The sequence below is a fragment of the Megascapheus bottae genome, chromosome 20 (assembly GCF_031878675.1).
Source record: "Megascapheus bottae isolate mThoBot1 chromosome 20, mThoBot2.hap1, whole genome shotgun sequence".
NCBI classification, from domain to species: Eukaryota; Metazoa; Chordata; class Mammalia; order Rodentia; family Geomyidae; genus Megascapheus; species Megascapheus bottae.
Genome location: NC_143528.1, coordinates 27508281 through 27524573, shown reverse-complemented (window position 1 = coordinate 27524573; position 16293 = coordinate 27508281). Strand labels below are relative to the sequence as shown.

The following is a 16293-nucleotide window of genomic DNA, read 5'->3' as shown; positions in this document are numbered from 1 at the left end:
CTATTCAATTATTGGTGCTGGCAAAACTGGGCAGCCACATGCAAAAAACTAAAAATTGACCCTAGCCTTTCGCCATGCACAAGCATTAACTCAAAGTGGATCAAAGACCTCAACGTCAGACTGGAAACCGTGAAACTGCTACATGATAAAGTAGGAGAGCCACTGGAACTCAGGGACAGGCAAAAGATTCCTGAACAGAATCCCAGGGTCACAACAGATTGGAGAGAGACTCGATAAATGGGACTACCTAAAAATAAAAAGTTTCTGTACAAATAAACGCATAGTCACAAAAGTAGAGAGACAGCCAACCAACTGGGAAAATATATTCACCAATAATACATCTGACAAGTGCTTAATATCCAGTGTCTACAGGGAACTCAAGAAACTAATCCACCCCAAACCCAACAGACCATTCACTAAATGGGCAAGGGAACTAAAGAGAGACTTATCAGAAGAAGAGATTAAAATGGCAGAAAAGCATATGAGAAAATGTTCATCATCTATGGTCATAAAGGAAATGCAAATAAAAACAACCCTAAGATACCACCTTATCCCAACAAGAATGGCCAAGATTTTGAACTCAGACAATGACAGTTGCTGGCGGGGTTGTGGAGAAAAAGGAACCCTACTGCACTGCTGGTGGGATTGTAAACTAGTTCAGCCACTCCGGAAAGCAGTATGGAGGTTTCTTAAAGAACTGAAAATTGACCTTCCTGCCATACCACTTCTGGGCATCTATCCTGAACATCATAACTCAAGATATGATAAGGACACCTGCTCAGCTATGTTTATTTCTGCTCTATTCACAATAGCCAGCGATGGAAACAATCCAGATGCCCTACTACAGATGAATGGATACAGAAAATGTGATATATACACACACACACACACACACACACACACACACACACACACACAATGGAATTCTACAGACAAGATAAAATAATGGCATTCGCAGGGAAGTGGATGAATCTAGAGCGAATCATGTTGAGTAAGACAAGACCAAAGGAACAACAAAAGGCGCATGGTATCCTTAATATGTGGCTATTAGATCCAAACAGTACAAGAGCTAGGACTCAATATTTGCATACCCAATGCTATGGACATGGTTTTGGAAATATAAACACAACTACATAGACATAAAAACCTATGATGCTATAGACATAATGTTTTATTACATAAATATGTTTTTATAATATACAAACCCTAAGCCTTATTTTGATTATGTTCTAAAAACTAAGTGCCAGTGATTATATATAGAAATTCCCTTCTTGAACACTCATTTTTCATTTGAAATACGATGTAAAAATTAATGTTAATAAATTCTTTAATAAAAAAATAAAAACAAAAAATAATAGGTGGGTATTTTCCCACTGAGAATATGGTATTTTTTTATTTTATTTTTTATTGTTGGAATAATGAGAATACAATATTTTTAATGCAGTTAGTCTTCCCATTAAAGTCAGGCAAACAACAAAATTATCAAATAGTACTGATGGGCACAAAATTTTGTTACAAACTGGGTCAGAACTCCAAATATGTAAAATTTGTCATCCCTAGATATTCTGAAGTTGACCGGCATTATTCAGTAGGATACACAGGACTTTTAGAAAATCATTGTCAATCAGATGGGTAAGATGTCTTAACAATACCAAATTCTATACATGAAAATTCAAAGATTGGGTGGGTAGTTGTACAATGAGACTTATTAGGACACGCTTGTGTAATGGAATCTTCTTTTATTTACATCACAAATGAGATATAACCAACATTTTGGTAAAATGACTTTGACTTCTTGTATTATTCATTGTAGTGCAAGGACATGTTCAATACATGATGTCTTTTATATGATTTGACTGTTTAGTTAAATAGATGTCTTTTTTTGTCAGTCATGGGGCTTGAATTCTGGGCCTGAGTGTTTTTCCAGAACTCTTCAGCTTAAGACTAGTGCTCATAGCCACTTCCAGTTTTCTGGTGATTATTTGGACATACTAGTTTCACAGATTTTCGTGTCCAGGCTGGCTTTGAACCATGATCTTTAGATCTCAGGCTCCTCAGTAGCTAGGGTTACAGGCATGAACCACTGGCACCTGGCATAGGTAGCATTTAATTGGTTCTAATTACCATGTTATAAATCTGGTAAAAAATCTTTCCAGTAGATGATTAAACTGATAGCACAAACTTAACTTTTACCTATGTTTCAGAAATCTTAAAAAATAAAATAAAGCAAAAGAAGTAAAACTAGCTATCTTATAGAAAGGAGCTCTCCATAAAGCAGAGCCTTATCATTCAGTCCAAAGGATTACATTTCTGTCCACTAGCTGATAGTATAGTACTAAGGCTGGTTAACTTGCTTCTAAGTCTTAACATGAAGTGTTAGAGTTGCTGACCAATTGCTTTGGGTAGAACAGATTGCTTGTACTCTTTTCTCCAGTTGGTTAACTCTTAGTTTATATTTTGGCCTATCATTTAACAGAAAGAAAAGGAAAAAAAAAGATAGACACACAGGAACCCCTCATAAATCAGTTTCTTTCAGCAGATAATTCTTCTTTTCAGAATGTCATACTTTATCTTACTAAGCCTTGCTCACAGCTTATATAGTTTTTTTTTTACATTTACATAAATTTACTTATATAAACATACACTTTCTCCACTTTTCAGTTCAGTCCTAAATTGCTAACCGAGGTTTTGCCACAGGGAAGTGACCTAGTTTCAGAGTCTTAGCATATACATGGAAATGTTATTCCTTACAGGTAAGGATTGGTAAATTCTCTGTTTAACCTTCAGTTTATCTCTTCAAAGCTGTGATTAGACAGAAAAATTGCTTGACCTCTGCTACCCTCTCTCCATTCCTCCTGACTCACTGAGTAGTCCAATCTCAGCAGGCTGAAAAGAGGCAGACTTAATGTCTCTGGTCAGCACAAAAATGTCCGATGGATTAGTTTAAAACCCAGCTGTAGCCAAGCAGAGACAAAAAGATGTTGCAGCCTGAGTACCTCGCACCACTACGTCCTGCCACTGAGTCTGAGCATTTTCCCTTGTTTCCTCTGAGCTTCTGATGTCTACTTGAACAATCTCTCTCCCTTCCGCTTTGTCCCTATGTCTTCTGCTTCTAGGTGAGGAAGTACAGGCAGAGAAAGGATGCTAGTGTGATTTTTTCTAATTAAATGTGTTTTCCCCCTAAGGGACACAGAATCACAGAATATTTGTCTTATTATACTTTTAAATTCAGTAGCTCATGAAGACGGTTAACCAAATAGTGCGGGTATTGCTCAGCTGTGGCCATTTCTGCCACTTCCTTGCTAGATTGCAGCCTACCAAGAAATCGTGTAATATATATGCAGGGTTTTTGTACTCCTTCAGGGTGCACCTATGGTTTCTAACCCAAACAAACCTGTGAGTACTGTCATTTGCTCTAAAAACCATTTTGAAGAACTTTATTTGGACTCATAACATTGCCACTAAAGCATATCCACTCCAGAGGAGAATTCTGAGGACTTTGTGAGTCGTAGGATGGATAATGACCAATCTGACCCTGCTTGTATTTCATACTATTGTGCGTTTATTTGTTAATCCCTTTGCACATAACAATTGTTATAGCAATCTTAAAAAGAATCTACTGATCCTCTTTTCTTCTTGTATTCAACAGTGACTCTTGATTTTTCTGTACAGTCGATGAGCTGTTGCTTTTGATGAAAGTATCATAGTACTCATACCTCACAGAATCATCTATCTACTGATTCCCATTCACTCTCACAAGAGGGTGTTTAGCTTTTCTTCTCACGGGAGTTAAGTGTGACATGGCTTTATAGCTATTCTTTGAGGCATATAACAACAAGATTTGGCATGATTATTCTTAATTGACTCAGGGGTAGACAGACAAATCTAGTTCTTGGTTCTTTCTGCCTTCAGAATTGATGGCATATAAGCTTTGAGAAGCGAGCAAATTCAATTTTTCTGGTGCCATTGTGTCTCATTATTTAGAGTACAATGAACATGGAACAGAGAATGTAGCCTATGTCTCTGGTAAATTCATAATGTAAGGATCTCTTTGTTCTAAACATGACTCACCCATTTCATTTTCCCCCTTTTCTATGTTCCCATCTTCTCGTCAAAGGAGTCTCTTACTAACATAGCAGAAGTTTTAGGAGTCATTCATGCATTCAATAAATAAAACATTTACTGAGTAGTTGTACCTCAGGAGAAGCATTGAGAATGTGCGGTGCGTAATATAGCTCCACTGATTTCCTAGAACATGTACAATAGTACAGGGGTTGAGGGCCTTTATCTAGCTTATCATATGTGCTTGTATATAGGGTTTACTGTTCATTTCTGGATTCTTTCATTTCTGTCTGCTTTCACACTACAGAGGCAAACTTGAATAGTTGCCACAGAGAACTTATGGTTATAAAGTCAAAAATATTCACTTCTTGGCCCTTTCCAAAAAGGGTCTCCTGCTGGGATGGAGACATCCCAGAAATGCTGAAGTATGGAAAATCAACTTGTTTGGGAATGCAAACTCGGCTGAGGTCAGAGGGCACTCACTGGAGGGTTGTAAGCAGGGAGAATTAACTTGCTCATATTTGAATGTTAGAGAATCCCTATGTCTCTTGTATAGGAAAAACAATAGATTCGGGAAGTGTAAGTGTTAGGCTGAGAGGCATGAAGGTCCTAAGTCAGCCTATGTGGGTTCAGATTTTGACTCCACTGATTCTGTTCTTGAGTAATTTTCAGATTTTTTTATGTGGAAGATAACCATAGTACCTAACAGGTAATTAAATAAGCTAATGTATATAAAGCAGACTATTGTTGGCAGTCATTCTCATTACTGCTATTCGAAGTGACCATGGCTCAAATGAGGCAATGGAAGATAAGGATAACTGAAGTGATCAAATTCAAGAACTTCCAAGTGTGAGAACTGCCGGGATTTCATCTTCAGTGCCAGTTGCATAGATAAAACCAAAGTAGATAATGAGTATGAAACACAGGTTTTGACTTCATAAGTTGAGTATGTTGTCATCCAGTCTCTGAAGAAGTGAAGATAGTAAAGAGTAACAGTTTTGTGGTTTATGCACGAGGGAGATAAATGGAAATATTCGAGAAGCAATAGACTGAAAATGCTTTGAAGATCAGAACTGATGTTCCTTAGGAAATGGATGTATAAAACCAGTCACCATGCTTAGGAGAGAATGAAAAACTAAACTAAACTAAAATAAAATAAAACAGCTCTCCTGGCAATGGAATAACTGATAGGCTTCTCACAGAACCCCACCAGTTTTAGATTAGATGTGAGGTCTTTATGTCAGAAAAAGAGATCAAGACCACTTACTTTTAAGAGGAAGATAAGCATGAAGTTTGAGTCTATTAAAACAGCTCTTTTAAAGTGGATGAATTTGAGAGGGGTTTAAATTTGCAATCTTTATATTAACATAGGCCAACATAAACTCTAAGTATATATTTCACCATTTAGATAGCTTGATTTCATGTAATACGTATTCTATATATTCTTGTATACAATTTTCCTCCAAAGGAACACTGGATAACTGAGTGAGTAGAGATGCTGTGCTATAGATTTTGACATTGGACGACCTATTCAAATCGACTCTTCCATAACCATTTTCTTCCCCTCAGTTCCTGTTTGTTTCTCCAATTCATTGGAGCTCATGTGAAAAATGGAAATGAGAGAATGCTTCCTTTTGTGTTACCCTTAGTTCAATATTAACTCAGGTTCTGTAGCCTTTTTTCTTAATAGTTTATTTTAATTCACTTACAATACTACTATAAATCAGTATAATTTCAGAAAAAGCCAAGAGATCGATTGGAGAAGTGGATATTTTTAATTGGAATTATTCCTCAGCTTCATTGCCTTCTTCTCCATTGCAATTGTGCTTACTTACTTCTCTTAGGATTGGTTAGTTCCCAGGAGAATCCTTAGTCCTTCGTGAATGTCAGATTTGGATCAAAGTAGACTTCTACCTAGTTACCCTTGACCTTTGTTAGTGCTCACAACTTAGCTCATGCTAAGTTCCTAATACCCAGATATAAGCCAATCAGAAGCCTGATCCAGAAGCCCTATCTTCAAGGCATATGTTCAAAGAAAGGTGTTGGAATCAGGCTGCATCACACTAAGGACCAAAATATATGACTGGGTTTCTCTCCCCTCCCCTCCCCCCCCTCCTCTCCTCTCTCTTCTTTCTCTGTCTTCCTTTCTCCTCTCCTCTCCTCTCTCCTCTTTCTCTCTCTTCCTTTTCTTTCTGCCCATCCTGGGGCTTGAAATCAAGCACTGTCCTTGGGTTTTTCCAAGGCTAGCACTCTACCACTTGAGCCATAGCTCCACTTGCAACTTTTTCTGTGTATGTGGTACCTAGGAATTGAACCCAAGACTTTGTACCTGCTAGGCAAGCACTCTACCACTAGGCCACACTTCTGGCCCCTGACTGAGAGTCTTTGAACCAACTTTTCAGGCTATTATATATTTTCACCACTGTTGGGCTATTTTAAAATCTTGTAAATGACAGAAAATTGTTAGTAATGCAGAATATTCTTGTCTCTGGGAATGGAAATTGTGTTTGATGGAGTAGAGTTGTTTATTGCCCTATGGCTAGATACCAGTTTTAATATGTATTTCTAGGTCAGTATTCTTTTTTTTTAACCAGTTGATTGCAACCTACATATATGTAGAGTTTTACTTTTGTATGCTTGTTTTTGCAGGGGGCAGATGGTCAATACTGAGGTTTGAACTCTAGCCTCATACTTGCTAGGCAGATACATTTGCCACTTGAGCCAGAGTGCCCCCCCAAGCCTATTGTGTATTCTTTAAAGCAAAGTTTTAAACGTCACTTTTAATGATAAGAAAAGTGTTAATCAAATGATGATCATTTGAATGACCATACCATTGTTATAAGATTCTGTTATGGAATCTCATCATCTTACTGTGGAGTGAAAGAGCAGAATGCCAGCAGCCTGGTTTGCAGTTCTCTGTGTGTGAGCATCTCTCTTGGCCAGCTGTGCATATCCACTGTCCCTCCCATGTCTAATTATAGCAGATGGATCTCTTTAGGCTAATGGTTCTCAGGTTCAGATGCATATTAGAACAAGGGGTGCTTAAAAAATCCAAATGCCAAGTCCAATTAAATCATAGCATCTGAGAGTGAGCCATGGACTTCAGTTTTTTTCACATTCACTGAGGAGATGCCAATATTGAGGAACACTGTTTTGTGAAAAGAATAGTACTGGCTTAATGCATTGTACCTCAGAATTTCTGTATAGAAAGATCTTCAGAGGTGAAGATTGTCCAAGTAGAAAAAAGATTTCTTGCTGAATATCTTTACTTATAGATCTGTTTAACCTCTGAAATAAAGCAAACTAGGTAGGAATAAGGCATGGTTTAAAAGCCTGCACTGAAGCTAAGCACTAGTGGTTCCCATCTATAAACCTAACTGCTCAGGAGGCTGAGATCTGAAAGCCAAAGTTGTGGTTAAAGGTAGCCTAGGCAGATATATCATCCAGATTTTTATATCCCATTCACCTGCGAAAAGCCAACTTGTAGGCATAGCTCAAATGGTAGAATGCCACCCCCCCAAAAAAAAAAGTTAGGAGCATAGGCATTGAGTTAAAGCCCCTGTACAGGCATGTACTCATGTGTACATATATATACACACAAACTAATTTGGATATATTTATTACTAAAGAGTTTTGTTTTGTTTGTCTTTCTCTATGCCATAGTTCTGAATTCAGCTAACCTCTGAGTTAAGAAAAAACCAAAACCAAAACACTGTATTGGACTTATTGAGTTCACAACTCTACCCTATCTCTGTGCCATTTGGGGCAGGAAGCTTGTTGGACAACAGATGCCATCCACTGAATATCACTGTGACCATACGGCTGCATTGCTGACAAAAGCTTATGTTCTTCATGTATCAAATAGATAATTGTGGCAGATACTATTGTCCAAGGCCTTTTGACTGTTTCAATGAGATCCTAGAAACTCATCGCTCCAACTCTTAATATACAGTGCTTTAGCAGAGAGTTAGATTATAAAGTGTGAAGTACAAAATGTGTTCATTCATATATTTGGAATAGTAAGGTGAGGAGACAGCTGATTGCTTGGTATTTCTTTCCACCCCGATGGAAATTCTAATGGGAAATTTTGGTTAATGATGGCCTGGTTATATTTTATAACTGTTTTATTGTTGCCTCGGTTTTTTTTAAAATATGAAAATTTGTGTCATGAACTCAGCTGCGGTGGTTTGCCTGCTTGTACTCATTGTATATCCCCCTCCCTTTTGTGTAGGAAGACAGAGATGTCAATAACCCTATGCCTAACCGAGGAGGCAATGGAATGGCTCCTGGGGATGCCAGATTCAAACCCGTGGTACCATGGCCTCATGTTGAAGGAGTAGAAGTGGACTTAGAGTCTATTAGAAGAAAAAACAAGGCCAGACATGAACAGGAGCACCATGCTGGAGGAAATGCCCAAAAAGACATAATCCACAGGCAGTACCTCACATTTAAGCCTCAGACATTCACCTACCATGATCCTGTGCTACGCCCAGGCATCCTCGGTAACTTTGAACCCAAAGAACCTGAGCCTCACGGAGTGGTTGGTGGCCCTGGAGAGGAAGCCAAGCCATTGGTTTTGGGACCAGAATTCAAAGAAGCAATTCAAGCCAGCATTAAAGAGTTTGGATTTAACATGGTGGCAAGTGACATGATCTCACTGGACCGTTGCGTCAATGACTTGCGTCAAGAAGAGTAAGCACACATCCTCTTCTTTCTAAAATGGGGACAGCTGTTGTCATAAGAGATACTTAGATTTAGTTTGATTACTAGGAACAGGAAAAACACTTGTGCCTTTATTTCAATGAAATAAGGGACCTTTGGTCAGCAAAATGGCTAGAAAGGAATGTTATTGCACCATGGGAGGGTATGCTGTATTTAATAATGGGGTTTTCTCCCCAGACTGCTACCAATCTGAGTGTTTTTGCTTCCAGTTCACAATAAGAAAATAAGCTAGCATTAGAATGAAAAATAGCCACATTTTAAAATACTTTATTAGCTTACTGGATACTATTTTAACACCAGAACTTCCTCACTGTGTTGATTTTCCTTCTGGAGTAAAGAAACTCCTCATCTTTTGGAACAATGGGGCATACTAATTCCTCACTGAGCATGTCATTCAGCTAACTACATCTATGTTTTCTTTAATTTGTTTTTGGTTTTTTTTTCCTCCTCCCTTTACTGATACCAATAATTGAAACTCTTGAGTATACATAAAAGGATTGCTTACATAGAAACAACAAAAAATATGTAACGTATATTTTAAATTTCTTTCACCTGTCATGATTTTAAATGAAGAATTTGCAACCCTTAACTTTCGATGGACAGCGGCTAATAACTGAAGTCAAAATTTTATCTCTAGTCTACTTAATAACCAAGTTCAATAATACAGAATCTAAGTAGATTTCTTCATTAATGGGATGTTAATTTAAGTCGTCACTATTAGAAACCTCTCAAATTGTATTCCTGATGGTGTAGTGATAACATAATCTTTATTTAAAAAGATCACATAAGCACACATCAGCATAATCTATTACCACAAAGTAAAATTTCATGCCCAAGAGAATGCTACTCCGTAGGTTTTAGGCCTTCATACAATTAATGTTTAAAGTACAAGTGGAAAGTGAAATATGCAAAGAAAGCAGAAGTGAAAGTGTAGCATAATGAGATTATATATGTCTGTTTTATATATAAATATGCAAGAAAGCAGGAGTAGAAGTATAGCATAATGAGATTATATATGTCTGTTTTATATATAAATATGCAAGAAAGCAGGAGTAGAAGTATAGCATAATGAGATTATATATGTCTGTTTTATATGTATATATACACACACACATATATATATATATATATGTGTGTGTTTATGTTCGTGCGTGTGTGTGTGTGTATGTGTGTGTGTATGTGTGTGTGTGTATAAAACCAGAAAAGAGTTGAAAATTTATTAGTATTTTACAGGGCTGTGAAGGAAGTATCCTGGAATTATTTATTCCTAGTACAGGTTTTCATAGTTATAGGGTTGCCAGTAGAAGATGCTCAGTTAAATTTTATTTTCAGACAAATAAAGGAAAACATTTAATCTAAGTAAGCTCCAAATACTTAATGGGGAAAAAATACTTCAGTACTTTTTGCATATCTGAAATCCAGATTTTCCTGAATGTCCCGTATTTTCTCTGGCAGCCTGCTAGGTAGGAGGTGAGGGTGTATGGAGGCTTAGAACTGCCATGTGAGTGCTCCTTAGGACCCATAAGAAGCTCTATGGTTCCAAATCTAGAGTGTGCCCCAATTACCAACACAGCACTCAGTCCTACAGCACTTGGCTACAGAAACTCCTCAGCTGACAGCCTTGTCACATTAAAGGTGGAAAGGGAGGTAGGAAGCAGATAGAGGAAAAAATCTATCACTTCTTTTTTTTTTTTTTTCCATTCCTGGCGCTTGAACTCAGGGCCTAGGCACTGTACCTGAGCTTCTTTTGCTACCCTTAGCCACAGCGCCACTTCCTGCCTTTTTTGTTTATGTGGTACTGAGGAACTGAATTCTTGCATGGTAGGCAAGGATTCTACCACTAAGCCACATTCCCAGCCACTTACTCTCTTTCTACTGCATGAGTTTTATTCTGGAGCAAAGAGCTTTTAATCTCTGGTTTTGAAACGAGAAAAAAAAAATAGCAAACCTGCTCTGGGTATTCCATGAAGTGTGAGAGTTCTTACCTGGGTATGTGAAGTCTGAGACTCAGAAGTGGGATCCCTTTTCTAAACCCAGAAAGCGGGGAGGCAAAGCTGTCGTTCATCCCAAGATGGCTTAGTGTTTCTACCATATCATACCTAATGCCTATCTTTAGACTGTGAACCTCAGAGCAAGTGAGCTTAGTGTGCAGAGAAAAACTATTTTTAGTTTTTCATCATTTAAATATAATTTCTAGAACTATACTAAGATAACTGTATGATGGATAGGACGTAGAGATGTGCACAGGAGTTTGATTCATCCTCTGTTCTTCACCCAGTCCATACCTTCAGGGCTGGGCTTCCCATCTCTGCATCTAAACATAGCTCACATCACCTCTGAGGATCATTTCTTTCCTCTCCATTGCCAACACTGTGCCATGTGATCATCATCTTCTTTGGAATCCTACAGAAGTCGCCTGCTTCCTATTACATAGAAACCAATGAGATCTTCGGGAAGCCCAAATGTAACTAATTCTGTCCCTTCCCACTGTACCTCAACTAACAACCCAAGCTCCTGGCCTGCAGTCGCCCTCATGCTGTGACTCTGGAGGCAGGGAGTGCCTTGTAAGCTTCCCTTGTTGCTATACTCCTTCTCTGCAGTGCCCAAACTAAAGTGGCCTGTCTGTCCCCTTTCTGTTTTTTCCCATATTTTTATTGTAATTAATAGAAGGGTTACATTATATTCACCAGATAGAAGGCTTATTACTTCACATACATTGATACCCTTTCTCATGTCTTGGTCCCCATTTCCCTCCCCCACCCCCTTCCCTCATCTTGTTTTCCTCCCTTCCCTATCCTACTTCAAATAACCAAATACGTATATACAATATATCATATAACCAGGTGAAATACTGTAACAATATGAGATAAGCAAGGGTGTCTGTCCCCGTTCTTAGCCCTGCTTTTTCTCTTCTTACAGTTGTTACTTCCTGTCCTTTAGGTCAGTATTGGACCTCTATCCTTGACATCTAATTTTTAAGACCCCATTTTATTCTATGAATGCTCCATTGCCATTTCAAAGTAAAATTCCATGGCCAAGATAGTGCCACCCCGTAGATTTTTGGCCTTCATACAATTAATGTTTAAGGTAGAAGTGGTAAGTGAAATATGCAAAGAAAGTAGAAGTGGAAATCTAGCATCATGACATAACTATATAAATACATATAATGTAATATACTGTGTATAATTATATGTAATATATAATACTTTATAGTAATTATATAATGTAATATTTTATATAGTATATAATGTAGAGAGGACTTAGTATCTTCCAGGATTGTGAAGGAAGTATTACAATTTTATAATTAAATAATGGGTTATTTAGTTTGTTAAGTGTCTTTCTCACTAGGTTATAGACTATAATAAAGGACTATGTCTATTTTCTTTGCTAAATTACCCCCAGTACCTGACACAGAGAGGTTCAATAGTACCATCTTATTAAATTAACTTCTGAGGGAATGGAGAAATGAATGGATCTGCCTGTGTTTTCACATGCAAAACCTTCCATCTGTTATTTAGCCTCTCCAAATTCAGTTACCTAATTCTTAAAGTGGGTCTAGCATTTCTCTCAAGGACTGGGATTAGAATTAAATGACAAAGAATTCTGGGTAGAGTAATTCATAAGCTAGAATGTGTAAAGTGACTTTAGCCCCTAAATTTTGCATAGTATTTTATTTGCATATTAGTACTTTCACTGGCAACGCGTTGGCAGCACACCAAATATTGTCTCCCTCACCCTCATAGAAAATGCACTGCGGAGCCATCTGCAGCTAGATCGTGTTGCTGCCCATGTGCAGCTTTAGGATGTGGGTCTGAATGGCCTTGTTCTCTTGCCTCTGTCAGTGGCATAAATGAGCCACCTGCAAAGCTTAGCAGCCCAACTTCAGGCAGTTGACCCAGCCGTGCCACCTGAACCTGTGGTTAACTTGTTCGTTCTTGTGGCTGTTCCAGCTGAATATTCTCTACCAAAAAGTGGGACCCAACTGCCCAGCTGCCAGTGTGACTCATGGATGCGGTAGCTTTGAAATCTATTCACTGGCTGAGTGTAATTTACTATTTGTTGATTCCAAGTGAACTGAAGGTTGCTGCTTTTCAAATACTTGAATCAAGAATGACTTCATCCTTTCCATACTTACTTTTCATTCAAAGATATGATTTTCTTTAATGCTTGAGTGTCTCCAGTGTATACAAGGCACTGTACAAGTCTGCCTCAGGTCACGTCAGTGAGAACACAGCGCATTACCATCATGTGAGGGAAGAGGAAAGAATGCTACAGCAGAAGGTAGAATAGAAGAGCTAGAGGAATGGTGTTCTTCAGAGTAAAGAGAAGTCGCACCAGGAGACACAGAGAAGAACACATGGAGAGGGTACTCAGGTTGACCTCTGAAAGGTGGGTACACACTCCTAGCAAGAGGGTACAAGAGCAGAAGACAAGGATAAGCAGAAAGCATGTACAGAAAAAGCCAGCTGGCTTTACGTAGGACATTGAAAGGACACCATACCATTCACAAAGTCTGTTCAGCATTTGGAAGTCAGACTCGCTGAAGATTGAGAACGAGAACTTTAGACTATCACAGTGGTAGGGAGATCTGAAGTGAGTTAGGAGGTGGAGACCTTCCTCTTAGTGAGTTGATGGAACTGAAATAGGGACTTCAGTGAAGGTGAGAGATCTAGGAAAAGGAGACTCGGTATAAGAACAAAACAGAATTCGTTGGCTTTGACAGGTCATCGAATATAATTAAGTTAAATTCAAGACGTTGAAGCCCAATAACACAAAGAAGAATGATGCCATTTGTGGAAACAGAATGGTACGGATAGAACAAGTCATTCTACCTAGAGCTTGTTCATCTACATTGGCTTGCTTCCTGGTTTTGGTGAACTTACACAGAGCCACTCAGGGTGGAGTACCAGCCTATGAGAAGAAGTGGAAAGTTGTATTTGTAGGCGTAGTTAAAAAAGAGAGAGAGAGAGATTGTAATAAGTTTGAAATTTTACCTCCTTTCTTGTGAATTGCTGATGCAAGCATATGGAAATTATTCTTATCCTTATGCCTGAAAAGACTTATAGAGGTATAGAATCCAAGTTATTTTCCTTCAAACAAATGAATTAAATATTTTGACTGGTTGAGCAAATTCATATGCTTCTAATATTAACATTTCCTCCCACTTAGCACACCTTTTGCATTTTAGTTTTATAGAAAGCTATCTTAGTTGCCTTTGCATAGTGAAATAATAGGTGAAAAAAGTGTTTTGAAAATTCTGAAAAGTATGCACATGATAATATGATTGCTATTGACTTGCTTAAGTTCATCTGTAGAAGATTTTTTTTTTAGTTTACATTTTTATTTTTGCCTTTATATACCAGATAATTCTTTTCTTGGCTGATTCCAAAAGCTGATTTTTTAAGTGATAGTATTTATTCATTTATCATGTTTGACTTGTTTTTGGACAAGTCTTCTATGTACCTCAGGACTCCAACTAAGATTAGCCTGAGCTTATTGTGAAATTCTAATCCCACCACCCTGCGCAAGAGAGAAATTTGTCTTGGGTTACTTACAGGCCCAGATTTCCACGACAGTCTGGTATTATTGATTGTTACGGAGCTGGAACTTAAGGCTGGTGTTACAACTCACAGAGAAAAGGAGAAGAAAATGAGAGAGAGAGAGAGACCAGAGTCGAGGGAAGGCAAAACCTTCAACAGACATTCTGTGCCATCTTGACCTGCCTGGCTGTAGAAACTTTGTACAAACACCTAAGATAGTGTCACCAGCTGAGATGACATCAGTGGAAGACATTTCACAACTAACTCACAGCACCCAATGGGTCTGTTCATGTCTTAAGGAAATGAAGATTTTCACACTACTCACGCTTGTAGGTGTTTTCTACATGTTGTATACCCTCAAACAGTCTCTGCTTTTTATGACTCTCTTTATATATTTTAATACAAGTGGAATAACTAGTTTTTCTACACTGCTTACATACAAAGAATTTCTATCCTCTGTAAGTTCATAAATGTCTCTGAGCATCATCCAACAAAGAGGCTCTTGATCAACATTGCTTGTAATTAGTTTTCCTTCCAGTGTGCATTACTATGCATTTGTGCAAAGAGTCAGAATCACCAAAGGCTTTCCCACATTGCTTTCACAGAGGCTTTTATCCACTCAGTTTGTTCAAACTGGCTGTCTTATATTGCTTCTGGGGAAAGCTGTTCTTTCCAGTGTGTTATTTTATATTTGTGTAAGGAACTAGAATCATTGAAGGGTTATCCACATTTGTTACAGAGGAAGGGTTTCTTTTCACTATGAGTTTGTTCGTGTTTCCATCTACCACTCCGGGTAAAGAAGGCTTTCCCGCACTGCTTACACACATAAGGCTTCTCTCCAGTGTGAGTTCTCTCATGGATGAGACAGTGACTGGATTGCCCAAATGCTTTCCCACACTGCTTACACACATAGGTTTCTCTCCAGTGTGGTCATGTAACCACAAGACCTGAAGGCTTTGCTACACTGTCTACATACCCAAGGGCTTCTCTTTAGTGTGAGTTATTTGATGTTTGTGCAAGGAGCTTGAAGCAATGAAGGCTTTGCCGCATTCCTTACACAAAAAGGGTTTCTCACCACTGTGAGTTCATTCGTGCTTTTGAACATCACTCAGAGTAAAAAAGGCTTTCCAACACTGCTGGCAGACATGGGGCTTCTCTCCATTGTGCGTCCTTTCTTGTGTCTTAACATAACCAGGATAGCTGAAGGCCTTCCTGCACTGCAGGCACACATAAGGCTTCGCCCCACTGTGCGTTCTTTCGTGTATTTTAATGTAACAGGAAGAACTAAAAGCTTTCCCACATTGTTGACACGTACAGCTTCTCTCCTGCATGAGTTCATTGTTGTATCCTATGGGAAGTGGGGTGACTGCTCACACTGGTGGGTTCTGGCATTCTGAAAGCACTGGGAATTGCTGCAGGCTCTTCCCCCACATGGTGAATTTACATGGCTTCTCTTCAAGTTCCCCATGCTCACAGAGTTTGGAGTCAGTGTAAGTTGCAAAGGCCATACTGAAGGATGAATGCCTGAGGAAGATGTCAAAAACACTCGCTTCCACTCCAGCAGGGGTGTCAATCTTCTTAACAGAATCTAGAGTACCACCAAAGATTTCTCCACCTTGAAGACCTTCTTGATGTCCATAGAGGCTCCATAAATCTGGAATCCTTAAAGCAACAGAAATTGTTGTTTGCGGCAAGAGACTGGAGGCCCACATGTTTCCAATGTTGAAATACTATGGGATTTTAATATGCTGATTAGGGTTGTTCAACCTTGGATATCTCTTGGGACTTTTACACACTTCAACTACCTGGTCTTCCCATTCTTCTTCATGGCTGCCTCTGTAGGCCCAGCAGCCGGGACCCCTAGGGCAGCCCGGAGTGTTGTGAACGTGACGTGGTAGAACAGCAATTGCCAATCTATTTATTTATTTATTTATTTATTTATTTATTTATTTATTTATTTTTGTGGGTC

At 38.6% G+C, this 16293-nt stretch overlaps 1 protein-coding gene across 2 annotated transcripts in view; it reads left to right on the top strand.

Annotated features, from left to right (window-relative positions):
- Galnt7 (polypeptide N-acetylgalactosaminyltransferase 7) overlaps nt 1–16293 on the top strand; it is a 123857-nt gene that overhangs the window by 59633 nt on the left and 47931 nt on the right. For both annotated transcript variants that reach the window (XM_090354191.1, XM_090354192.1), the window contains exon 2: nt 8294–8754. In XM_090354191.1, coding sequence (XP_090210317.1) covers nt 8294–8754 — 461 coding nt within the window. The remainder of the gene's footprint in view (nt 1–8293; nt 8755–16293) is intronic.